Source organism: Hevea brasiliensis, chromosome 17 (assembly GCF_030052815.1).
Source record: "Hevea brasiliensis isolate MT/VB/25A 57/8 chromosome 17, ASM3005281v1, whole genome shotgun sequence".
Taxonomy (NCBI): domain Eukaryota; kingdom Viridiplantae; phylum Streptophyta; class Magnoliopsida; order Malpighiales; family Euphorbiaceae; genus Hevea; species Hevea brasiliensis.
In genome coordinates, this window is record NC_079509.1 from 58,363,366 (window position 1) to 58,389,117 (window position 25,752).

Consider the following 25,752-nt stretch of genomic DNA (forward strand, 5'->3'; position numbering starts at 1 on the left):
AAATTAATATTTTTAATTTAAAAAAATATATATTTAAAAAAAATATTCATTGTTTTTAATTTTTACCTAAAAAAAAATTCAATCTGAATTCTCAATATTACATAAGACTTATTCAAAAGAGGTTGAAATTGTAATATCACTTCTTAGAAATAATTTAACACAGACGACAAATCAATGAAATCATGACCCTCACCTTCGTTGTCTCTCTCTGCGACTCTCTCCATTCTCTTCTCGTCTCGTACCCCCCAATACTTGGCAAAAGTATAAGCTTGCTACTCGCTTGGCTACCCTACACTGCTAGACTACACATCCACAGTGAGAGAGCGATGTCAGATCCAACCAACGACATGCTTCCACCGCCGTTTTCACCGAACAGCTCTGCCGTCTCCTCCTCCGATCTCGACACTGAGGTATCCATCCACCCTTTCTCACAACACCCATTTCTTCATGATTAATTCTTCTTTAATTTTTCTCTGGGTCCCCAGTCCACAGGCTCCTTCTTCCATGATAGAAGCACCACATTAGGCACTCTCATGGGCGTCACTTTAACTGCCATTACTTTCAGAGCGTCCCCTCAGCCACGTGACTCGAACTCGAATGCTGGCGCCGGCGCTGCTTCGTCGTCCACCGGCACTGATAGCAACAACAAGAAAAAGAAGAATAAAAGAGATCCAGCGGAGCTCCTTCGGCGCCGAAGATGGTGGAGGCTTTGTAGTGATGGAGAGGCAAAGCCGGCGTCCCTTGGAGAATTTCTAGAGGTTGAAAGGAGGTTTGGAGATGGAGCTTTCTACGGTGATGCTGCCGTGGAGCTTGCAGGTGTGATGGTGGCTCAGCCGAGGAATGGAGTAAATGGACGTATGCTGTTTGCCGATGGGAGAGTTCTGCCTCCGGCCAGTGAGGTTGACGGTGGTACATCAACGGCTGGGATTCTTTGTAGATTTCCGGTATCACTTACGGGGATCTGTAGCGGTGGAGTAGGATAAATTAAAATTTTCAATTTTTTTTTTAAATTTTTGTTCAATTTAATTATCTTTTTATTTATAAATTGTATTTAGGCTTTCTTTGATTGGGTTAATAAAATAGGAAAGTAAAAATTTAAATTAATTTATTGATTATTTTATTTTCTTCGAGTAAGAGAAATAATATATATATATATATTTTTTTAGTTAATTGTTTTTTAAAATTATTATATTTTTTTCAAAACTTCTATGTGAATTATTTTTTAAAAAATAATTTTTATTTTAATTAATTTTTTTTTATAAAATTTTATTTTGAAGTAATTAGATATTAAATATAAGTAGGTTAAAAATTTTAAATTAATAATAATATTAAAAATAATTTAAATAATAAAATTTATATAATTATAATTTAAAATAATAAAAATAATGAAAATATTTTAGATAAACTCAATATTTTTTTTCTCTTTTATATATTTATATATTATATAAATAAATAAAAGAACATATTATATTTAGTACGTTATTTAAAAAATATTATATATTATTAAAATTATATTTTTATATAATGCTGGATATATTAATTTTTTTAAAAATAGAGTAGAATCAGTAAGAATTAAAAATTTTAAAATTTAATTAATAATTTTTATAATATAAATAAAATTATTAATGTTGTTCGAAATTAAATTACAAAATTTAAAAAATACATATATTTTTTTTACAATTATCCCATTTATTAATTAGTTTAAAGTGTTACATAAAATAAAAAGAAATTTCTATTTGAAATTGGGCAAAGGAAAAGAGGGATGAGTTTATGGTAACAACAATTTTGATTAAATTATACAAATGGGTTTGGTAGCCTTAGATGATAGAATCATCTCTAGTTAATTAAAGTGATTAATCAAATATATATAAAAAGCAAATTTTAATTATAAAATGAACTTGATTGACAATAACTCACTATACTGATCCTACTTCTAACATATCAGCCAATAAATTCCCATAAAGAATATAATAAATTAATAAATAATTCAGGTGATCTCTTTGAAATAAGAAAAAAATATAAATAAAATAAGAAAAAAAATTATATTGCATCAGATTGGCCTCCATGGAGTTTCAACGATGGTCTCCAAAGCAGGCTTCCATGATCTTTGCTTGGAGAATCTCTCCACAAGCTTTGGCTCATCATCATCATCATCATCAGTGCTGGTTGAACCAATATGATCCATTGTCTTAATCTCTGAAGGAAAAATGCAAAACTCACCAAGAACCTTGCCAAAATGATTATTATTGTTCTTGAAAGCTTTGCTTGCCTGGCAGGTAAAAGAAGCCATTTCCTCCTGTGTAAGCGCAGAGTAGAGCAGGTCCATAGGAAGAAGAAAGTAGAGTTGGCGTCTCTCTAGCTCTTCATCAGCTGATACACCATGAATTCTTTGGCCAACTTTGAGACTGCTGAAATCACAGAGAAAATTTCCAGGGTTTTCTAGCATCAGCTCTGCTGCTTTTACTGGCTTTGTGTAGATTTGTAAGGAACCATTGGAGAGCAGCAGGACCTTTACCACTCCATTGGAAGGAGCACAAGAAGTTGCGTTACCCATGAGAGAGAGAGAGAGAGAGAGAGAAGGTTGATGGAGTTTGTGGAAATGGGTCATTATATTTTTAAGTTGGAGATGAAATGGTAGTTAAGAAAGAGACAAGAGAGAGGGTCCTTGTCTAAGATTAGGCAATGCCTTCACTCTTCCATCTCCATATTTTTCAATTGAGATTAAACTATATCATTCATAGGCTTACAGGTAGATGCATGAATTCTTCATGCAACTTAATTAGGGCATGTTTAGATCATAAGCTGATATCAGCTGTCGTCAATTAGTGGTCAAATTAGTAATTACAATAATTAATAATTATTTTTTTTATCAAAAATAAAAATATGGGTGTGTCTATGAAAATTCTGAGCACATAAATTTAATGTTCTTGTGGATTTTCTATGAAATAAGAAGGATAAACTCCACCTAATTGTTAATAAGAAAGCATGGAGTTGGCATAGTCAAGATTTTATTTTAAGGGGTCAAAGTAATTTTGGTTTTCCCTTCACATTATGCAAATTATTTATTATTTTATTTTAATAAAATAATTTAATATATATTTTTCTATATTTTATATATTCATATTGTAATAATTATATTGTAAAATTTAGTTAATGACAAAATTTTTAATTAATTATAATTTTATTTCAAGTTGTGTTAATAAGTAAATATGTTAATTAATAGATTATTTTCTCAAAATTATTTAACATATATCAATTAAAAAACTAATAAAATTGGAAAAAAAAAACATGTCATGTGGTAATTTTTTAAATATCATTATTAAAATTCTTATAATTTAAATATAAGATATGTTTTGAAAATAAATGTCTAAATTTTATAAATAATTTTTTTAGTGAATAATTATTTAAATATATATTAATATAATTTTTTTGAAACAATTCCTCTTGTTCTAATTTAACAGAAAATTTAATAAAAATTTATTTTTGGAGATATACAATACAATGAGCAGAATTTTATAATGCCTAAAATTGTGAATTTAAAAAATTTAATATTCTTAAAAGATTACAAAATAAAATTTTAAATAACTATTATGATTTCATATGACATAAGATTTTAATAATTGAAATTTAAAAATATTTAAATCAAAGTCGACATTTAATAAAGAGAAAAGGGATTTTTTTTATTTCTTTTAAAAGTTTTTACTTTAAAAATTATATAAAAAATATATTTTTTAAACAATTTATTTTTAAAACACTATAAACTATATTTCAAACATAACTTTTCATTTAGCCTACTCAAATTTTTTTAATCAAAATATTATAAAAATTTAAATTAGTAAATAATCTAATAAAATATAAAAATTTTTAAATTTAGAAGTGTTAATTTAATTTTAAATATATAGAATCATATTAATTTTATTTTCATAAAATTTGGATTAATTTTATTTTTATATTAATTTTTTATATTAAATCTAATAGGCTAGTGCACTAAATAATCTTTCCATATATTAATTTTGATTATTCATAATCAAATGGAATGAAGAGAGAAAGCATATGTTAATTAATAGATTGTTTTTAATTATTTGTCAAAATTATTTAACATATATCAATAAAAAGACTAATAAAATAGGAAAAAAAAAACATGTCACCCTATTGCTTTCAAATTTTTTTAAATTTTATTTTTTATTGTTATTATTATTATTAAAGTTGTAATTTGTTTATTTAGATGAGGAAATGAACATGGGTGAGGCATGGACAAAAGATTGGGACATTTAGCAAAGCGCACTTAAAGATGCTACCAAACTAATGATTGGGATATGGTGACAAGCTATTCCTTTCTTCTCTATGATCTGTGTGCACTTCACCTAACTTCTACCCCTTCTAATTTAATTATTTAAAGTATTATTAAAAAATATTTATCAAATATTTTTAATTTTAATTATAATAACTTTAAAATAATAAAATATTTTTAAGATTTTTTTCAATAATATGACTTCTCCAAAATTCAGTTTTAATGTATTTTTTTTTTTTTATTAATCAAAATTTCAAATGAAACTTAAGAGAAAGTCTCTGGTTTAAAGAATTCTTTTCCCTTGAACCAAAATTAATTTTATTTCAAAATTTAATAGTATTAATATTATTTTTAAATTTAAATGTTAGTTGAAACAAATAAAATAAAATAAAATAAAATTTATATTAAATTCACTCTACCATCCATTATAAATTTTCATCATTATAATTAAAATGTATAAATTAAATATAAATTTATTTTTTCAAATTCAAGTCTCCCTGTTAATTAATTAATTAATGATCCAAAGTTGGGAAATAGGAAGGACCACCCACAATATGCACAATTCATTTTATTTTATATATACATATGATCTATTTCACCATACCTCATAAAAAGAAAAAAATTTATTTATCTATTTATGTCAAAAATAAAAAAAAAATTAATCATTTGTATTTAATTTCAGTATGAGGAAATATAAATAAAAAATACAACTTATAATGGGTTCGACTGAAATTCAAACTCGAAATCTCACACTCCTATAAATCGCCACAATAGTGATAAGACTATAAATTTTATTTAGTGGGTAAATTTTATTTAAATATATATACATATTTAACTTTAAAAAAATTATAATTGTCATTGATGAGTTTTCATAGTTTGAAAATGTTGAATAATTGTTCTATTATTAACACTATCAAATATATCTTTTTCAATTTATGATATCAAATTAATAAGTTAAAATAAAATAAATAAAAATTTTAATACATATTAAATTAATATCAAACTAAATGGATTGAAATAATTTCTACATGATTAATTTATTAAATTTTATACTAATTAAGTTAAGATTTAATTTGGGATTCTATAATTTTAAAATAAATAAATGAATAAATATCCTTTAAAAATATTTTCTAATAACCTAAGAATTTTAAATCTTTTTCACGTTTTTAAAATTAATTTATTTATAATTTATAAAATCTGTCTAAAATAAGTGTTTTCGATTTGGTGGCTGAAGGGTTTTGGGTCAAAGTCGCTAATTGAAAATAATAATTAAAGATCAAATCATAAAGTTTTTTAATTTTAATTTAAATCGATTAAGTTTAATAATAAATTTTTTTGAAATTCTAATTAAAATTTTTATTTTTTATAAATTAATATAGAGAGGGAAGGACCCACAACTTTTGCTTGAGGAGAGGAAAATATATATTTTTTAATTTTAATTAATATATAGAAATATAAATTATATTAAAAAATTACTTTTACTCTCAGGCAATGGGGGTGTGTTTTCACTTGCTAAGCGTTAGGACTTACTTGACATTTTAAGAAAGTTTTAGGTTTATTTAGAAAAAAAAAATTTAAGTAGGCTTATTTATACTTCTGATATTTGGACTTCTATTCAATTAGGAAATATAATTCATAAAGGATATAATCTCTCTCATCGCAACCCTATATATGCCCTAATTTGGCTGCTCTTGTTTGTCCTGTTCTGCACCCTTAATTTGGTTACTCTTCTTTATTCTGTTCTGCAAATGGAAATCACCGCGGCAGACTCCGATGCGCCGCCGGAGCAATCCCGGAGAAGAGGCGCTAGGGAGTGGAGAAGAGGCGGTAGGGGGCGGAGAAGAATTGAAATCAAGAAAATACAAGACAGAAGGAGCCTAATCTTGGCTTTCTCAAAGCGTCGCACTGGTCTTTTCAAAAAAGCCGGCGAAGTATGCAACTTATGTGGTGTAGAAGCTGCCGTCATCACGTTCTCCCCGGCGGGAAAACCCTACGCTTTTGGTAAACCTTCTGCGGACTCAGTCGTTCGTCGCTATCTAACCGAAAGCATAAGCACTGCCTCTACTAGTGAATTATATCTTCCTGCGGAGGAAGAGGAAGAGGAAGAGGAAGAGGAAGAGGAGGTGGAGGATGTGTTCTGGTGGCAACAGTCGATAGAGGATTTGGATATGAAGGAGCTTGTACAGTACAAGGCAAGCTTGGAAGGGTTGAGGAGGAATTTGATTATGAGAATTGAGGAGATGAAGATGCGGAGAGCTGCGACCAGAAATTTTTTTGAGTGACTGCAAAAGAATCTTCATTCTTAGTTTCTTGAAGTTTGTTATTTTTTTTAATTATTTTTTTTCTTTTCAAGATACATTAATTAGTGATAAAAATAAATTATTATTAATATTATAATAATTTTAATAAAATTTATATTTTATATAATTTATATTCAAACATATTTCATAATTTTACAAATTTTTTTTATTTATTTTTATTTTTTAAAATAAAATTATGTTAATTTTAATGAAAATTTTTTCTCATAAAATTTACATTCAGACATTATTATTTTTTAATCAAAGATTAATTTTAACTTAGGGAAGCATGGTTGGATTACGTCGACTATTAATTTTTTTTTTTTAAAGGAGATAAATAGACTTGGGACTGTAATGACTTGAGAACAATTCGGAATTGAAATCGGTTAATGGCTTATGAGCTCGAATCGAACTAAAATTGTCTCTTCCTCTTTGTATTGGATTAGGCAGTTTGGATTCGGTTGGATTTTAATCTCATCCCTTTTATCTTGCAGATCATACCCTTGCTTAAGCGATAGAAATTTTGTTATTGCATCCGATTAAGTAATATATATATATACATATATATAAAATTGAATTTAAAATAATTTTTAAAAAAAAATAATATTTATAATAAGGATTTAAATTTTATATGTTAAATATTTATTATTTAAATTTGTTTATATAAATAAATAATTAAATATAAAATATATATTTTTATAATAATATTTATATATTTTATATATATTATATTTTAAATAAATAAAATTTAAATATTTTATATAATTATTAAAATTTTAAAATATAAATTACTAATTAAATATATTTTTATCTAAAATTTTAATTAAAATATATTAAATTAAAGAGATTTTATTTTTATTTATATAATAATATTGAGTTTAAAATAAATTTAAATACTTAGAGATAAATTTTAATAAATTTAAAATAAATTTATAAATATTAATAAGTTTAAATTTAAGACTTAAATGGATAATTCGCACGCGTACTCTGCCTGTTATGCATCCTAATGTGTTGCCATTTGATAAGCTATGTGATAATTCAATCCATTTGACTAAAATGGATAAATCTCTGGTTGCTTAAACAAGAGCCAGTCATTAATTTAATAGCCCGTAAAACAAGATTGTTTTTGTTGTTTCTAAAAGGAGAGAACCAGTTACTGGTAACATACTCAACGACGTGGCGTTTTGCACTACAAGTGTTTGCCTTTTAGCAGGGGTAGAAGATTTCTTCAATTTACTTAATTACAAGATAAAGCTAGAGAAACTCGCTCACTGTCACTTCCAGCCACCCGCTTTCTTCCTCTTCAATCCTCATCCAGGTAATGAAATATGAATTGGTTCCCTTTTTCCTTTTATTTAGTTATTTTTTAATGATTTAACTTTATCAGGATGAATTCTCTTGTGCAGCGATGACTTCTCTTCTTCATGGAAATCCAAATTGCAACATTTTTTGCAGAAATAGACCTATTTCCTATGTGGGTATTTCAAGTATTCCATTATTGCATTTGGGAGCTGGAGATTTCCAAGGTTAGTGTTTTCCTGGTTTATTTGCAATACCTAAATCCTATGATTTTTGTTTCTTTCTTTGTTATGGTGATTCATTGCTTTGGATGCTTTTAATTCATTGAATTGTTAGGTTTTACAATCTTTGTATAGTATGATGCAAGCTTTGTGGTTCTTAGAGTGCCTTGCTGTAAAGCTCATGCAAGATTTTTATTAGCTAATTAAGTTGCTTTTGACGGAGGATTTAATTGATAGAAATTGGCAGCATTTGACATGAGTTAGTGGAAAAGTTAAGCTCTGTAATGCATTTGCCCACAGGGATTTGATATGAATGGATTGAATTTGATATTTCTGTTTAAATTAGTTGAAAGGACATGTAATCCCTAGGTTTTTTATTCTGGATACATCAGTGAGTGTGAATGAAAATTCCTGTGAGCGAATTTGAATTATCTACTAAAGAGTAATTTCAACCCAAGGGTTTGGTTGAAAATTTGCTTTTTAACTGCCTTTATAAGCGCACATCTTTGTTACACAAAATTCAAATAATTGGATTTCTAGTTCTCCATCCAAATGCAAAAATGTAGGATTACCGACTAAAATGCATAAACATTGCGTGAGGCTAATTTTTACTAGTTGTTCCTCAACTTTTGAAATTATTACACGTCCATCCTCGTCTTCAGTTTGTTACCATAAAATCCCTTAACTTTATAATTTGTTACACTTCAGTCCCTCACGTCAAAAACCCCTCATATCTCTAGCCAACCTTATATGTGCCACAGTGTAAAATAAAAAAATTCAAAAAAAATATTACATATGAAATTCATATCGCCCTCTATCATCACTCTCTTTTTCCTCTCACATTTTCTCTTTCTCTATTTGATCCTTCTTGTGCTCTCTCTTATCACTCTTCCTCTATGTCCTCTATCTCGATGAAAACAAAAAGTAAATAACCCTTTACTCTCTCTATTTTCAAACCGAAAAGAAAAATACCGAAAACAATTTTTTAGTGTTCCTTTTCCAGTTGATTACAAGTAAAGAGAAATCCTTATTGTTTGTTAGTCTTCCAACATGCTTTCCTGTTGCTTTTCGAATTTGTTACGGACAATACCCAATTCAAAAACTATGAAATCCACCTCTATAAATGAAAACTATGCATTTACAATTTACTGTCAATAGTCATAGTTGACAACTCAAAAAAAATTGGGTTGGCTATATGGATTCGCTTTTTCCACTCTGAGCGATTTTGGGTTATAGTCATAGTTGACATTTTAAATAAAACATAACTAGTGATTTTGTATCAAGGTTTACAGTGTTACTAATAGCTTTTGTCTGCTGATTCTATTTTCCCATTCAATTTCAGGGAGATTAATTTCACAAAGCTTTTGTAGAAGGGTCGCATTCTTGGAAAATCCAAGAAGAGGATCCAGCAGCATGATGTCAAAGAAAATTAACTTTATTATCCCTAGAAGTAGCAGCTCCTCAGACTCCAATAACAATGAAGATGTTTCCTCTGATCAAGGCAAGGCATGTATGAACAGCTATTTTAGAATTGTTTTTCTTCCCAAAGTCATCTTGGGTAATTTAGTTTCATTGACTTAGATCATAACTATCTGCACACCTAAAACGACTGCTTAAGTCATCACATTTATTCTATTGTATTGAAGTGGACATTTTTGCTCATTAAATCATATCTTTTACTTATTCCTACAGCAGACACCTTTTGGATACACTAGGAAGGATGTTTTATTGATTGGAATTGGAGTTACTGTTCTTGGCATTGGATTGAAAAGTGGACTGGAGGTATCCTTACTTTTCTTATATTACCATTCCTACTTTCAATTTCCTTTTTCTGCTTCCTCTTCATTGTCATCCAGTTTATTGTTCTTTCTTTGCTGAGGAAACTATTTTTATGTACATCTAGATAAATGCTTAGCCATTGAAAGGACACCTGAGTAAAGTATTTGCTGTAGTTAATTTCACTTATTTGCCTGAATTGTTTGCCAAATCATGGATGCATTCCGTGCATCGGGTTTGCTCTTCACGTAATCTTATTATTGTTATTGCTTATGCATTCTGCAGTTTGCTGGAGTGGATCCTTTACAAGCAGGGAATGTTGTTCAATTGGTACTGGTTTTAGGCCTAACAGTCGGATGGATTTCAACGTATATCTTTAGGGTGTCAAACAAGGAAATGACGTATGCTCAACAACTGCGTGACTATGAAAACAAAGTCATGCAGGTACGATCTATTTAGATTTGTCTTCTGATGTCTAGGAAAATTAATACTTGTTTGCCAATGAATTATGCATATGATGTGTTATTTTATATTTTAAATATATTCAGAAAGCAGGCTTTTCTTTGCATACCATTGAGGCTGCATTTCTTTCACTGGAAAATCAAAATGATTTATACCATTGGATATTCTACAAAAGCTTTATACTTCACCCTTTTGTTTTTGTATTAATATATATGATGTCGGAAAGAATAGGAAGTCACTTTGCAACTAGAAATTCACATAGAGTGGTAGAAACATAAACAATTCTCTCCCAACCCTCGGAAGATGGGGAGTCTCGTGCAATGGGGATGTAACTTCATAGCATCCTGTGGACCTAGAATCTTAAATCTTCGCAACATTCTTGGGGATGTCAGAACATATATGATTTTTTTTTTTTTCGATATTTGCAAAAACCATGTCATGTGAAATTCCTGAAGATTGCACTGTGCACGGAATCTGTTTAAGTGCATTTGCTGTGATGACTGATGATTGACATGTCATATCATATACCTTGATTGGCATGCACTTCAAGAACATGATGACTTCCTTTAGATTGGCATAACACATAACACGTCTTGATTTCCCTTTTCATCAAGACAATGAAGTTTAAATAGAACAGATTCTTGGTCTGTCTCTTTACTAAAATCTTAATTTTGTGCCATATATCTCTCTAATATATAATTGGGCCTTATTTTGGTTTTCCAGAAGCGGTTAGAGGGTTTGACAGAAGCTGAGTTAGCAGCACTGCTTGAAGAAGTCGAAGAAGAGAAGAAAATCCTAACAAGGGGTGAGCAGATTAATTAAAGTTTACTTGCCTTGCTATTTAAACTTAGCTCAAGTAAGCTTTACGTCCATCAAAATTTCTGTAAGATAATCAATCATGGTATCTACAGTTATGAGAGAATCAATTTACAGAACCCAGAATTTACCTTGTACGTAGCCACTGAAATATGAGATGTTGATTAATTTGTTTACATGTGACCTTTTAGTTGCAGAATGATGGAGTTCTTGCTTTATAGTAGGCCTGGCCGAGAGTTCCGTCCGGGCTGAAACCGGCGGTTCCGGTTTAATGGTTCAAGGGGTCTGGGTCTAGACCGTAAGTCCCCGGGTCTAGGTCCTGATTCAATCCCATATTGATCCAACGGTTGAATTTTTTTTAAAAGAAATTTTTTATTATTATAATAAATTATTATATTTATATTTTATATATCTTTATTTTTATCATATTTATACAAGAATAAATTATTCAACTTCTTATTAAATATTATTTTTTTATTATTTTCCATTTATTGTTCAATCAAGATTATTTTTTTAATACAATAAAAATAAATATAATTTAATATGATAATAGAAAAGTATTAATTTTTAAAAAATAAAAGTCCTAAGATAATAAAAAATTATTAGATATAACAATGAATAAATAAGGGAAGGAAAATATCAAATAATAATTTAAATTTTAAATAAAATAGGTTTAATGGTAAAAAAAATTCAAATCTCTTCAAATTTTATATAATTGTATCTAATATTTTTATTTTAGTGATTTCATTTTAATTTTAAAAATTATTTGTCAAACAAAAACATCTTAACATGTTAAAGAATAAAAGGAAAGGAAAAAAAATAAATATTAATTTGAACGACAAATAAAATCAGTTTAATGGTAAAAAAACTAAATCTTTTTTTTTTTATGATTGCATTTAATCTTTTTAATTTTTGTATTTTATCTTAATTGGGCTAGCAGGGCTGAGTTATAAATTTTTTTTTTAAGCATTTAAATGTGCTCAATTGATTCACTTAATTTTATAAAATTTATATATATTAAATAAACATATGAGTTTAAAATCTTAATTTATAAACTAGTTTGACTAATTTATAGGTTAAGATAAATATTTTCATATTTATATTAAGATCTGTTTAGAATTAATTAAAATGTATATAAAAATTACACGAATTTAGATAAAAATATTTAATCTCATAGTTGTAAAACTTATTCTCATATAAATTCAAATTTATAATAACCGCACCTTAAAAAATGCATTCAATGTAAGATTAAATATTTGTATTGAAATTATTAATAAAATTTAACTCAATAGTATTATGGTCATCACCAAAATTATAATATCTTGAATTCAAATCATAATCGAAATTAATTTTATAAAAATTTATGAAAATAAGCTCAATTTACTCTCAGTACATTTTAAAAATGTCTAATTTAGCTCATTTTTAATTTTTGATTCAATTTTATTCTTTTAATTTTAGTTTATGTCTAATTTAACCCAATTGTAACTCACTCACCATTTTGTGTGTGAGTTACCTTTTTTTTAAAATATTTTTAATATTAATTACTTAGTTAATATTTTTTAATGTTAATTAAATAATTATAATTAGTTAATTTTTTATATTTAACTTTTTAATATTAATTAATAATATGGAAAAATAATATTTTATATTTTTAATTTTGTTTGATTATAATTTTTTTAATTTTAATTAAGAAAATGAAAATATAAAATAATTAAATATAAAATAATATTTTTTATTTTAAATATTTAAAATTAATTATAATTATAATTTTTAATTTTAATTAATTATATGAAAATAAAAATATTTTTTTATTATTTTTCAGTTTAATTAATTTATTTTTAATTAATTAATAAAAATATAAAAATTGATATTTTTTTATACTTTCATTTTAATTAACAGCATTAAATAATGAAAATAATATTTTTTATATTTAATTTAATTAATTATAAAAAATAACATTTTAATATTAAAAAATAAAAAAATATTACAAAATGTTGCATATATATTAATTGGGTTAATTTAAATATAAATTAAAAATAAAATATTAAATTGAATCGTGACTAAATTGAACATCCTAAAAGATACTAGAGAGGAATTGATCTTATTTTTTAAAATTTATATAAAATTTATTAAAATATATAAATATATAAATTTAAATATTTAATTTAACACTCTTTCCGTCAAATTTTAAATAATCTTATTATTTTTACATAAAAATTAAAAAGATAATTAGATGACCTTATTTTTATAAAACAAAGTTAATAATGGAATGAAATTACTTTTGTAATATTTTTGAAATATACAAAATTGATAAGAAAAATAAATAAATTAAAAATAAAAATAAAAAATAATTAATATTTTTTAATTTTTTAAAATGACATATAAAATAAGATAAAATAATTTTTTTTAAAACACCAGAAATAAATGGAAGAGTATTTAATAAATTTATTTTTAGACAAACGTTCATTATATGGCAAAGCTTAAAATAGGCATACTAAATAATAATAATAATAATAATAATAAGCAGTTCAAAAAAATAATAATAATAATAATAAACCAAATTCCAAACTGTAACCCAATCATTACTTTACACCTACAGCTAATCACCGTCCCATCTGTCTCTTAGCCATAAGCCTGCCGAGTGCCATGGCCATTTCTTTCTTCTCTCCAATCCCTCCCAAGCCTCCCTTCTCCCTCTAAACCCTTCTCCTTCTCTCTTATGTCTCTAATTTCTACTTCACAGATCGCTCTCCTCCATGGCGATTGTTACCGGAGATCGATACCTTGAGAAGCTCGTCCATTTCGTCGAACACCAAGCGGGCCCTTTGATCGAGGGCTCCTTAGTTCTTAAGCTTAATCCTGCTGGTCTTCACTACGTGCAATCCAGGCTCGAGGCACTTCACGAGCTCGAGAATCTTCTTTCTGGTGCGCCTGTTGACTATCTTCGCGCTTACGTTTCTGACCTTGGAGATCACCGTGCACTTGAACAGCTCCGTCGTATTCTTAGGTTGCTTACGTCGCTTCAGGTTGTTTCTGTTTTGCCTCCTCCTGTTCGTGATCCTACGCCGCTTTCTTTGCTTCCTTTTGGGAGATTGAAGGTGTTGGAGCTTAGGGGGTGTGATTTGTCGACTTCCGCGGCTAGAGGTTTGCTTGAGTTGAGACATACTTTGGAGAAGATCATTTGTCACAATTCAACTGTGAGTTTTTTCTCGCAATAATTTTCTATTTTAGTTGAAATGCAAGACGATGGGATATTGAAATATTTGGCTTTTCTTGATGTAAACGAAAGACTGGAATAAATGGAAATAAAAGCGATTGAGAGGGGATAAAAGAAGGAAAGATATGTGTTTATATATTTGTGCTTGGTTGAAGAGGAGGCTTGGTAATGTTTTGATTGGGCTGTAATGGGAATTGGGGTTCAATTATAGCAAACCCCAAAATTAGATTGTATTGCTTGATATTGTTTTGTTTCAGTACTGACCGTGGGCATTTGTTTAATGAGAGTTGAAGGAGGCAATTTTCACAATAATAATAATAATTAATGAAACATAGTATGCATCACGTTATTCTTTTTACTGATCAACCAAACAGTAGTCTGTAATTTCTTGCTGATTAGTTTGTTCTTTCATGTTGGTTATTGCTTTCTTGGTAATACTTCCTTAAATTATTTTATTTTATATTGAGTACCTTCTGTTTTTTGCTGACTTTCATGTTCAAACTAGTGATTGACACTTTTCTTTTCTCTACTTTTGTTGTCTTTCTCTGCTTTTGAAAAATTTAGGATGCTCTACGTCATGTGTTTGCAAGTAGGATTGCTGAGATAAAGGACTCTCCACAATGGAACCGGTTGTCCTTTGTATCATGCGCATTTAATCGATTGGTTCTGATGGATGAGTCTTTGCAACTTCTTCCTGTGGTTGAAACTCTTGATTTGAGTAGAAATAAGTTTGCAAAGGTGGATAATCTGCGGAAATGCACCAAATTGAAGCATCTGGACCTTGGGTTCAATCATTTGAGAACAATTACACCCTTTAGTGAGGTAGAATCAGTGAAGTTATTCTTTAACTAGTAGATTTACCTGAATGATTTGGCTGCTTTGAAATCTCTATGGTTTATGTGTTTATTACAAAGTACATTTCCAGTTTGTTATTTGCTAGATTTTGTTTTTCAGGTTGCAGCTGTATTTATTTATATCTTCTGTTAAATGTTTTGATATGATATGGGATAAGCATCCTAGTGTCTATCTTGAGACTTTAGCCACTCCATCTGCTAAGAGTAAAGATTACTGATTTATGCCATGAAGAGGAAAATAGATGTTCTAAACATATTGAACTTGATTCGCTAAGGTGTTTATAGCTTTAGCGGGCAGTGCGCTCCAACACTGTTAAATCCACTGTGGCTAATTTGATGGAACATTAACATAAAGGGGTTAGTTAAGCTATTTTTTCTCATTAGATGGCATGATTGTAAATTGTTTATATATATATATATATATATATATATATATATATATATAGCTAGGGAACTAATCTTCAAAGAATAGCTTAGCAGTGTTTTGATGTTCAATGGTGTACAGCATATTGCAGAGCGAGTGAGTGCATATGAGAGGTGACATAAGTCACAACCTAGGTTGGCAAGCATATTTCACAACTTATAAGGGCATGTTGGCTTGTTATGCAAATTTCGATAGCAGATCAGTGAATCTTGGTAGTTGGTATGGCACTGGCTTGGTTAGAAATCACAGAGGAGGAAATTGTTAGGACTTAGGATATAGGTGATTCTGCAGTCCTAGGAATACAAGAAAAATTGAATTAAATAAATGAGGAAGCTTCACAGTTTCTTTAAGTCTTCCTGGTTGTAAAGAATGCTATGAGAGATTCATTTGACATCCATTTCAATTCTTTACTTTATCTTATAGTACTTGTGTCATATATGAATACTTGGATATGGGTATAACACTTGGAGTCTTGGACATTTTGAAGGCATTTTTGAATCAGTGGAAGACTTTGAAAGTTTCAAAAAGAGTCAACTCAACTCAATTAAGCCTTTATCCCAAAAATTTGGGGTCGGCTATATGGATTCTCTTTCTCCACTCTAAACGATTTTGAGTTAAATCCTCGGAAACCTGTAATACTTTTAGGTCATGTTATATTACTCTCCTCCAAGTCAGTTTAGGTCTACCCCTTCTTTTTTTCTATCCTCTACCCTAATGTGCTCTACTTGTCTAACTAGAGCCTCCGTATGTCTACGCTTCATATGACCAAACAGCCTCAATCTCCCCTCTCTCAACTTATCCTCAATTGGTATCACTCCTACCTTTTCTCTAATACTCTCATTACGGACTTTATCTAGTCTAGTATGTCTACTCATCCACCTTAACATTCTCATCTCCGCAACTCTTATTTTAGACACATACGACTCTTTCAGTGTCCAACACTCACTACCATATAACATGGTTGGTCGTATGGCTGTACGGTAAAATTTTCCTTTCAACTTATTGGGAATCTTGCGATCACATAAAACTCCTATGGCGCGTCTCCACTTCAACCATCCGGCTTTAATCCTATGACTAATATCCTCCTCACATGTCCTATCTACTTGAAGGACTGAGCCGAGATATGAAAGTTTAATAAGTAGTTGAGATCAACAAGGATCCATGCCACAAGAATGTGACTAAATTTTATATTGCTTGCCATCTAGTACAACTGTGCTCATTTTAGCTTAGGACCAGCCAAAGTACAAATCTTTTATGTAGCTCTAAAATGAGCACAACAGGGGTACATATAACTGATCCCAACTTGATTGGAATTTGGAACAAGTCGAGTCATAGCCAAGTTTGACTTTTGAACAAATTATCTTTATTGTTCAAATTTATCGCATAGCCAAGTAACACACTCGCATGCTAACACTTGTGGAATTATCTATTTTGATGGCTATGCTACTCTAATTCCAACTTCTTACTGCTACCACATGGTTTTTATTTCATAGTAGCAGGTACTCAATGGCTTGAAATGGTTAAGCCGTTAAGGAAGCAAAATCGGGTTACCCAAAAGGATACTTTGAGAATTTCGTGCATAAATCTTATTTGTTGACTTGTTTTCTTCTGTTAGACTACCAACTAGGTCAGACCCAAAATGTTCATGTTGATATTTTCTCACATGGAGAGTTCCCCTGATTTTCTTTTCTCTTTATCCACATATATTACTTGTTTGTAAAGAGATGTATGATAGACACTACTTCTAGGTTATGCTAACTCGTGCCTTACACTTCTAAGCAGAGGTGAAGACAGTAAGACACCAAGTGAAGTTGATAGTGAATTGTTGTATCAGATGCATCAAATATTAAGCTTTCATAGCTGTGTTTTTGAAATACGTAACTCCTATATTCAATTGCTGTAATTTGGGAACCTAAATTGACAGTCTTCAACTGATTGATCCTATCATGAAACTTGCTTAAAGATTCACTTGCTAGATAATTGCTTGAATAAATTAATAGTAGAGTGACATGTTCTCTAGTTTGAATCTGAAATTTTTTTCATTCCGCCATCAATTTTGATTTTAGGAGTTAGCTCTGGACCCATACGCCAATGTTGTTGGACTATGCAGGTCTCCTGTCTTATTGTTAAACTTGTTTTGAGGAACAATGCTCTAACTACATTACATGGGCTTGGAAATTTGAAGTCACTCGAAGGGCTTGATGTTTCCTACAATATTATTTCCAATTTTTCGGAGCTTGAGTTCCTTGCAAGCCTCCCATCTCTACAGAATTTGTGGTTGGAAGGAAATCCATTGTGTTGTGCCAGATGGTATCGTGCACAAGTATTCAGCTATTTTGCTTATATAGATACAGTAAGTGATGGCCTCTATTATTAATTCTTCGTTTGAACTTGTAGGATTCTACTCAGACTCGGAGAGTTGTTATTTCTTGTCAATTAGAGTATGGTATCTGAATGGTGCATTATGTTACTTGATTATAAATTCTACATTCCTACTAAACCTACAACTTTCTCTACCATTTCCTGTTATGTGGCTTCTTAGTTGAAGTTGGATGACAAAGAAATCAGCACAAGAGAGTTTTGGAAGAGGCAAATTATAATTGCCAGCAGGCAGAAGCGACCTTCCAGCTATGGATTTTATTCTCCTGCAAAAGATGATGCTGAAGGAGAGGGTAACATCATCAGAAAAAGGGTAGGTGATTTTACCAGAGTTCAGATTTCGGGGAATATACTTTTTGGTTCTCAATTTCTAATGGCATAGTTTGACCCCACTGTTAAATACTGTGCATATCTTTGTTTTGGTCAATTCCAATGTTGCTATTTATCTATATGGTTGCGACATCCCTTGCAGAGAAAAGTATCTCGACTTGCTGCGATTGAAAGTGAAGACGAGAGCATATACTTTTCTTCTGACCAGGAGTCACCATCATGTGATAATGATATTCAAAGCAAAGAGGAGAACGTCTTGTCTGATGATGAAGCTGAAATAGTTGATTTGATTAACAGAGTTGAACTCATGAAGAGAGAGGATTCTACTCTTTGGTTGCGGGAATTTAAAGAGTGGATGGATCATGAATCTGAGAATTCTGTGGATGGGGGTACGCATGGCAGGGCCACATTGTATCATATGAAGGAAAATCACCTGAAAAATAAGATGAACCAGAAGCATCATGGTGAAAGTTCAAGATATGCCTTGAATTCTTTTCATGCCTCAGGAAATGAAAGTAGTACAAATGGCTTGGAATCTGATGCTTCCTTTGTGGATATGCCTTTACCAGGCATGGTAGGACCAAGACAGAAGTATAAAATATCTGATTCACATGAAGGTTTAATCATACAAGGAGACCATAGAGTTATTAAAAATGGCAGATTATCACCATTGACTGCCATAGATGATACAACAGAGTCTCATTCCTCCTCTGCTCATCCTGGGTCCCCTCCCCATTATCAGGTGGACATTCTGCATCGGCGTCACAATTTAGTGGAAGAAATTTTGCAGCTATCTGCTGAGTCCTATTCAGTGGCTTCTTCTGATAGTGATACCAGCTACAGTGAAGATGATATATGTGATTATGGGCATGTAGTACATGAAGATCGATCACAGAATGAAGAATACTTGAATTTTAGTATTGGAGTGCACTCATCTTCAAATCTCTATGATGAAAATCTTTATGATCAGAAATATGGAATTCATCATTTAAGGGATAATGAAAGGTTTTTAAATTCAAATGGACTTGATTTTCCTGCTGTTCCTAGTGGTGGTGAAATTGCTCAATTTGCTGATGAAGAGGCGGATTGGGTGGAGAAGACAAAAAGTAAAAGGAAACTGAGAAGAAGAATTATTTCACTATCAGAGAATGGGGTTGACAAGACAGGGACATCAGAAAGACCAAGTGTTGAAAAGGATACTTATGAAACTGATGAAGATGAGCAAAGGAAGCAAATTGTTGATACCAGCAATTCTCATGACATTATTGATAAGAAAAAGTTGCAGAAAAATGCAATTAAAACTCCAGCAGTTGCAAATATTGGTAGAGTTTCCGATGATTTTATTGAGAAGTATTTTAATGCAAATGTTGCAGATTCCAGAATTAATGAGACCTGTAGGCATTATCTGCATTGTGATTGTGTAATTGAGCCGGAATCCTTGTACAGAGAAAGGTAAATATACTCTAATCACATGAAAATGAATGAATGTATATTTTCTCCTTTTTCTTTTAACTTTTAAACATAGTCATTCTCCTTAATTCTATACTAGTTATAATATTGGAGTTGGTATGTTGTCACTTGCACCCTCTCTTTCACCCGTATTTTCTAAGTTTTTCTCAACTAAAATTGGTATTGATTTTCATCTCTATACTTGAGTTTTCTGAATTTGATGGGTTAGTCTTATTTGGACCATCCTAAATATCTGATGCATGCTTGGTAAATAGTAATTGGCAAGTGCATTTACTTTCTTCTGTGTTCGTCATTGATTTGTTATCTGCTCTAGAAGCTCTAAATTAAGCAAGTTGTTGTAAAGGTATATTTATATTATTGTCTTCATTTTCCATTTTGTTGTTGATGATAATACATTTCTTTTGCTTTTATCTGATTGAGCTTATAATTCAGTAGTAATGTTGATATGTTAAAAGAGTCATTTCACAACTGCCACTAGTTTGAATGAATAAAGCAGAAGATAGGACCAGACAATGGTAAAATTGACAAAGGTTGCATGTTTCTGGTGCCTGTTTTACCGTCTAGTTTATAGTGATACCATCCGCATCACTAAAGGGGTGCTTTATACCTTATTTTAACTTCATTAACAATCAGTTAATACAGTAACTAAGTTGCAAGTAAGAGCTGTATTTTCACCTATGCATTTATCTAGATTGCACCTTCCAAGCTTGGGCTTTGTATACTCATTTTGTGGTACAACCATGGCCTTAAAGAGGTTTTTATGTGCAGTTTGCAGCCCTTTTGTTATTATTTTTCTGTTCATTGAATTGGGCTATTTCTGATTCAATTGTTTTATTTGTCCATTGGTTCTCTATGTAAAACAAAACAATTTCGATGTTTGATTTTGATATTTAACACTAACAGTTGTATTGCAACTTTCTGCATTTGTATTCCAAATTCCTTTTTTTGTTGCATGCAGAGAAGTAGCTTTATTGCTGAGCAGTGCAAACAAGTTGTATGTACTACTAGTTGGTGTAGCATTTGATGGGTCAGGTTAGTTGTTATCAAGTCATTTTGAGGAGACCTACTTCTCATTCACTGTCTTCTGATGGTTATGAGGAAATTTAATTACCCTGGTTTCAACTTTGTGAGTTTGGAAATTTTGCAGGAAATATTTTGAGTTTGCTGGGTTGGCACAAGGTTGAAGATGTTAAAGAAGTTTTGGTTGGTGTAGGACTTCAGGTCATGAGGTTAGTGATTTCTGGTATTGTCTGCAATTATTTTACTGGACATTTTTGTAAAACTGTTTGGCAATCTTTTGTTGGATAGGGTGTACATTGAGAGGGGAGCAACCTACCTGTTTCTAACAAGGAGCATTGAGAAATCAAAGCAATTACTTTGCACGTTACAAATTTTTGGTCCATTTGCAATGAATGATAAATGCATATTAAGAAGGTAATCTATCTTATGCTCTTTAAATATAAACTTTAATTATAATGTGGTTGATTTTGCTTTGAATTAAATCCATTTTTTATATTTAAAAGCATCTGTATATGATAGACTGGGGTTTTGGGAATTTATATGGCAGTTTGGAGCAGGTTCAGGTTGAGTTGTTTGAGAAACAAATATGCGGAGGTTCAAAAATAAGCATATTCCAATATGCTATGGTGCTTTTTAGGCACAAAGATGAAGGTATACTTATCAATATAATTTGTGTTGATTTAATTATGTCTTAAAATTTACTAAATGGCCCACTAGTTGTGGACTTGTGGTTATTTATATATCAGACCTAACATTTATGCATGTCAGAGTTAAAAGTAACTCATAACAGATCACAATTTGGGAATAAAAAAGTAACATACCAATGTTGGATGTTTTATATGGTGCATGTTGATCAACTCTGTTTACAAGTTTCTCTAACTGTTTAATACTTCGTGGGATTCATTATTCGTCAGGCTGATTGATGCTTTTCTGGTTTATTTCTATATGCCAAAAATCATACTAGTGACCTACGCGTCAAATCCATGAGTTTAATTATTTTGGCCTGAAGGAGAAAAATTTAGGAGATAAACTGTAGAACTTAAAAAAGTAGATGTAATTGATTATCTGGTATTAGGCATGTGTTCAGTGTGGTGGCGACATACAATCCAACATTGTCATTAACAAAACTAGCATTTAATGAGTTCCTGGTGATGGATGTAATCATGGCAACCTTTATGTATGCAGTTTCTTTTCATGCATATGCCCATAATTATGAGTTTTTGAACATTTTTTGCAATCTATAGAATGGATCTGATTTTTTCAGACCCACTGTGGATATTCTATGCTATAACTAAAAGTGGCTTAAGGTCTGGAGCTTTTCACACCAAAAGAGGGATTTTTTTTAGTACTTAAGGTATCCTAGGTGAAATCTTAAGGGTGTTTTTTATTTTTTACTTGGAGTTCACTGTTTCAGATTATGGAAATAGACTCCTTGTTATTCAAGGGGAAGGCTGAATGCATTTAACTCACCCTAGAGTAGACCCGGCCAAAGGCTGGTCCTGGTCCAGTTCCTTGCCCTTGGTGGGCTTGAATTGTAACTGGCCATTGAGTAGCTGGTTCGAAGCGGTTCCGGTTCGTTCATGGTTCCAGTTCCAGTGGGCCTCAGTCCAGTTTTGGTTCCGATTCGGCATGAAATCTGAATCAACATTCTTAAAAAAATTTGAATTTAACAAAATTACAAATAAAAGATGAACATTAATTTTTATTGATATATAAATTGTTACAGTAAAGTCTACTAATAAAAGTAGAAAAAATTGCTAAAACATATATATTATATATAATTTAGTTATATAATTTCTTAATTAACATGAAAGTAAAAATATAATCTCCTTAGTTTCATTTCAATATCACAATCAATTTTAGTCGGCAATAATAAAATATACAATTACCATTTAGGAATCACTAAACTCAACAATTTATTTTAACTCCCCAATTATACGCACACACACACACACGCTCATTCTAACTTCCCAATTCTCATAATATCCATGAACTTTTCAAATTTTTTTTCCTAATACCCATTACTAAAATTCACTAGAAGATTTCATCTAATATAAAATACATATAATTTATCATGAATAATTTAAGAAATATATAAAAATTTTAATTTTCACACCAACATATGTTTATATAACATGCATGCATCAATACAGCATTTTAACTCATAATAAACTCATTTCTTTTAAGAAAAAATACTCAATTCTTTTAAAATTATTTTATTCACGAATAATAATAATAATAACAACAAAGTTCATAAAAATTCACAAATTAAAACCGTTTTTGGATATTTCTACACCTTACGCTCCCAATAGTATGTCTTTAAATTCATTAAACTTTAATAAAACTAAAAATTTAAAATAAACTAATTAATTTCAAAAATTCATAGAAATTATTGTGTATCTTATTTGAGAAAATTAAAGATGTTCAAAATCATCTATATAATCAAGGAAAAATGTTAAAAAATTATAATTTTAAAAATTTCAAATTGAACCTAAAAATATAAAATATGTTAGTTAACTTCAAAAATTCATGGAATTATTGTGAGCCTTATTTGAGAATGGTTCAAGAATTAAAGATGTTCAAAATCATCTGCATAATTTAGGAAAAATGTTTAAAAAAAAATAGAATTTTAAAATTTTCAAATTGAACTTAAAAATCTAAATGTGCTAATTAACTTTAAATATTCATAAAAATTATTGTGTACCTTATTTGATAATGGCCATAGAATTAAAGATGCCCAAAATCATCTATGTAATCTAGGAAAATTATTAAAAAAAATTGAAAACTTTTAAATCGGGAAGATTCACGCATGTTCAAACAGGCTGATTCTGGTTTCGGTTTGGGTGAAGGGGAACCATAACTGGTCCCCCTAGACTGTTTCTGGTCCTGTTCAAGGACTGGAACCGTTGACCTGGTATGATCCCGTAGTTGTGGCCAGGTCTACCCTAGAGTATCCATGATATTCCAACAAATTTATAAACAATAAACATTATAGACTCCCATGCTTTATTTGATAAAATCAATCAAAATATGTTCTTAGTTTCATCAAAATGTTAATTTCTATTGTAATGAACAAATTCAATGGAAAGTTATTTTTTTTGGACCAAATTTGAACAAATCAGATTAAGCTTGATATATAATTTTTTTGAAAGGAACACTGACATGTAAGGTATAAGCTGGTAATTGTAAACCCTTTGATCAGTGTAAAATACTATCTGCAATTTTGATCATTTGTTCACTTGTTTAAGCGAAGTTTTCTTAGATGAATGATGTGAATATCTTGTGCATAATTTTGATTTGAAGCAGTCCTTTCCCATTCTATTTGCAAAGGCCTGTGGCTTACATTACAACCATCACTGCCACGTCCAGAGAGAACAAAAGAATACTGCTGTCAATATCACTTGTGGCATGCCATCGCATTGATTTTTGATTATGTGCGTGAATGTGTAGTCCCCCCCATCCCCCTTCCTTTTCATTTTTCTTTTCCAACTAACTTTGTGCTTTCCACACGTGGCATGTATCAAACTTTTAAATCAGAGGAATCATGGCTTTCAAGATCACTGTTTGTAAGTGGAGCACATGTTTTTGTGTGTGTTGAAGAACTTAAGCAGTTCACCTTTCCTTCAGTAGATGCATCTTCCTCCCCATATTTCTCCCTAGATTGGTGTTGCTGCATCAGTGATGTATCTGAGCTGGTAACTTTTCGTTTACTATTTTTCCTTTTATTTTATTTTTATACATTTTCTTACTTTTATATGAAGCCTTGTTAGCTTGTGCTCGTAGATGGCAAATTAAATGCCTTGTAAGGTTTGATCATTTTGGGAGTTCGTTTATTTGCCTTCCACTTCCATATCCTCATACTGTGCTTCCCCCTTTTCATTCCGGTTCTCTCTCTCACTCACATCCAATGTTACCTAATTTGTTGACCCCAACCGAATGGCGCTCCAGAATGCACAATCCAAAACGTGAGCCAGAACATGGAAATTGCTGATCCAAATTTTGTCTATTTAATACAGTGATTTTATTTAAATAGGAAGTTAGCTAGTGATTTAAGGTGCTTAGTTACTCTAGAACTTTACATCCTTACCCACAGTTTATTTAATTAGAATAGTTTTCATTCTATTTAAGATTTTCATATTTAAGTTGCACTCTATTGCTAAAATTTTAAAATTTGAACTTCAAATGTTAATTTTACAATAACAATTCAATATTGAGTTTAAAGTTTGAAGTATCGGATGAAGTCTTAGTACTTATATATATATATATATATATATATATATATATATATTCTGCACGTATTAATCTAACTGACATTTGTCACATTAGTTTGCTGCTGGAATCACTGAAGCTGGACAATTATGTGAAATTAAAATTAGAATTCCACTTTCAGGTCATTGAGAACAAGGAGAGTCCATGTGTAACCTTAATTCTTGAGCATGCTACAACAAAATTCTGTTTCTCGTCAAAGGCTGACGAGTATGCAACCATTGATAAGGAAAATACAGCCAGCTCTTTGATAGGGAAGCTCAAGTGGTTCTCTGAAGAGAGTCTATTCAATTTTGTGGCATTGTTGAAGGCAATTCATTCAGGGATAAAGACGTCTCCTCTGCTGATAACACGCTTGTCGTGAGAATCATCGTATGTGTATTATTAGTAGTTTCATATTCATTTCATTCTTTTGGTGTCGGCTTTCATACCCCCTTCCCTTTCTCGATTTAATTGATTTAGTTTCATTTATCTTTAGTGTGGCAATTCAATAGCTTTCTTTGCTTGTGATTTTTTTTTTTTCTCTATTCTTTCAGTAATCAAGTTTCTATTGTGTACAAATTGTACAGTTCAGAACATGAAAGAAAATTAAGATTGGTTGGTGTTATTTTGTTTCTGTTCATCTTGCGT

The 25,752-nt window shown here is 30.2% G+C and overlaps 5 protein-coding genes across 7 annotated transcripts; 4 read left to right on the forward strand and 1 right to left on the reverse strand.

Moving 5' to 3' along the window:
- Positions 1 to 154: 154 nt before the first annotated feature.
- Positions 155 to 1,104, forward strand: LOC110644220 (uncharacterized protein At3g17950). The gene is made up of 2 exons (XM_021796912.2): positions 155 to 410; positions 486 to 1,104. The coding sequence occupies exons 1-2, from the start codon at positions 183 to 185 to the stop codon at positions 981 to 983; spliced, it is 726 nt and encodes a 241-aa protein (XP_021652604.2). The 5' UTR covers positions 155 to 182; the 3' UTR covers positions 984 to 1,104.
- Positions 1,105 to 2,050: 946 nt separating this feature from the next.
- Positions 2,051 to 2,554, reverse strand: LOC110644213 (uncharacterized). Its single transcript, XM_021796906.2, has one exon. The coding sequence runs from the start codon at positions 2,552 to 2,554 to the stop codon at positions 2,051 to 2,053; it is 504 nt and encodes a 167-aa protein (XP_021652598.2).
- Positions 2,555 to 5,882: 3,328 nt separating this feature from the next.
- LOC110644218 (agamous-like MADS-box protein AGL61) lies at positions 5,883 to 6,678 on the forward strand. The gene has a single exon (XM_021796910.2). The coding sequence runs from the start codon at positions 6,040 to 6,042 to the stop codon at positions 6,571 to 6,573; it is 534 nt and encodes a 177-aa protein (XP_021652602.2). The 5' UTR covers positions 5,883 to 6,039; the 3' UTR covers positions 6,574 to 6,678.
- An 875-nt stretch (positions 6,679 to 7,553) lies between these two features.
- On the forward strand, positions 7,554 to 11,569 carry LOC110644228 (uncharacterized). The gene is made up of 8 exons (XM_058139059.1): positions 7,554 to 7,570; positions 7,731 to 7,906; positions 7,995 to 8,114; positions 9,451 to 9,614; positions 9,801 to 9,890; positions 10,170 to 10,328; positions 11,070 to 11,151; positions 11,354 to 11,569. Exons 1-8 carry the CDS (start codon positions 7,554 to 7,556, stop codon positions 11,362 to 11,364), a joined length of 819 nt encoding a protein of 272 aa, XP_057995042.1. The 3' UTR covers positions 11,365 to 11,569.
- A 2,166-nt stretch (positions 11,570 to 13,735) lies between these two features.
- Positions 13,736 to 25,729, forward strand: LOC110644217 (uncharacterized). 3 transcript variants are annotated; one of them, XM_021796909.2, is made up of 11 exons: positions 13,736 to 14,359; positions 14,944 to 15,201; positions 17,768 to 18,010; positions 18,200 to 18,349; positions 18,509 to 19,818; positions 20,795 to 20,868; positions 20,984 to 21,065; positions 21,145 to 21,270; positions 21,404 to 21,507; positions 24,394 to 24,551; positions 25,247 to 25,729. In XM_021796909.2, exons 1-11 carry the CDS (start codon positions 13,919 to 13,921, stop codon positions 25,484 to 25,486), a joined length of 3,186 nt encoding a protein of 1,061 aa, XP_021652601.2. In that variant the 5' UTR covers positions 13,736 to 13,918; the 3' UTR covers positions 25,487 to 25,729. The 3 variants fall into 3 exon arrangements, 2 of the variants coding, with proteins under 2 accessions (XP_021652601.2, XP_057994898.1); XR_009145392.1 differs by lacking the exon at positions 21,404 to 21,507 and having other exon boundaries at positions 13,752 to 14,359; positions 25,247 to 25,392; XM_058138915.1 differs by lacking the exon at positions 25,247 to 25,729 and having other exon boundaries at positions 13,752 to 14,359; positions 21,414 to 21,507; positions 24,394 to 24,533.
- The last annotated feature ends 23 nt before the right edge of the window (positions 25,730 to 25,752 follow it).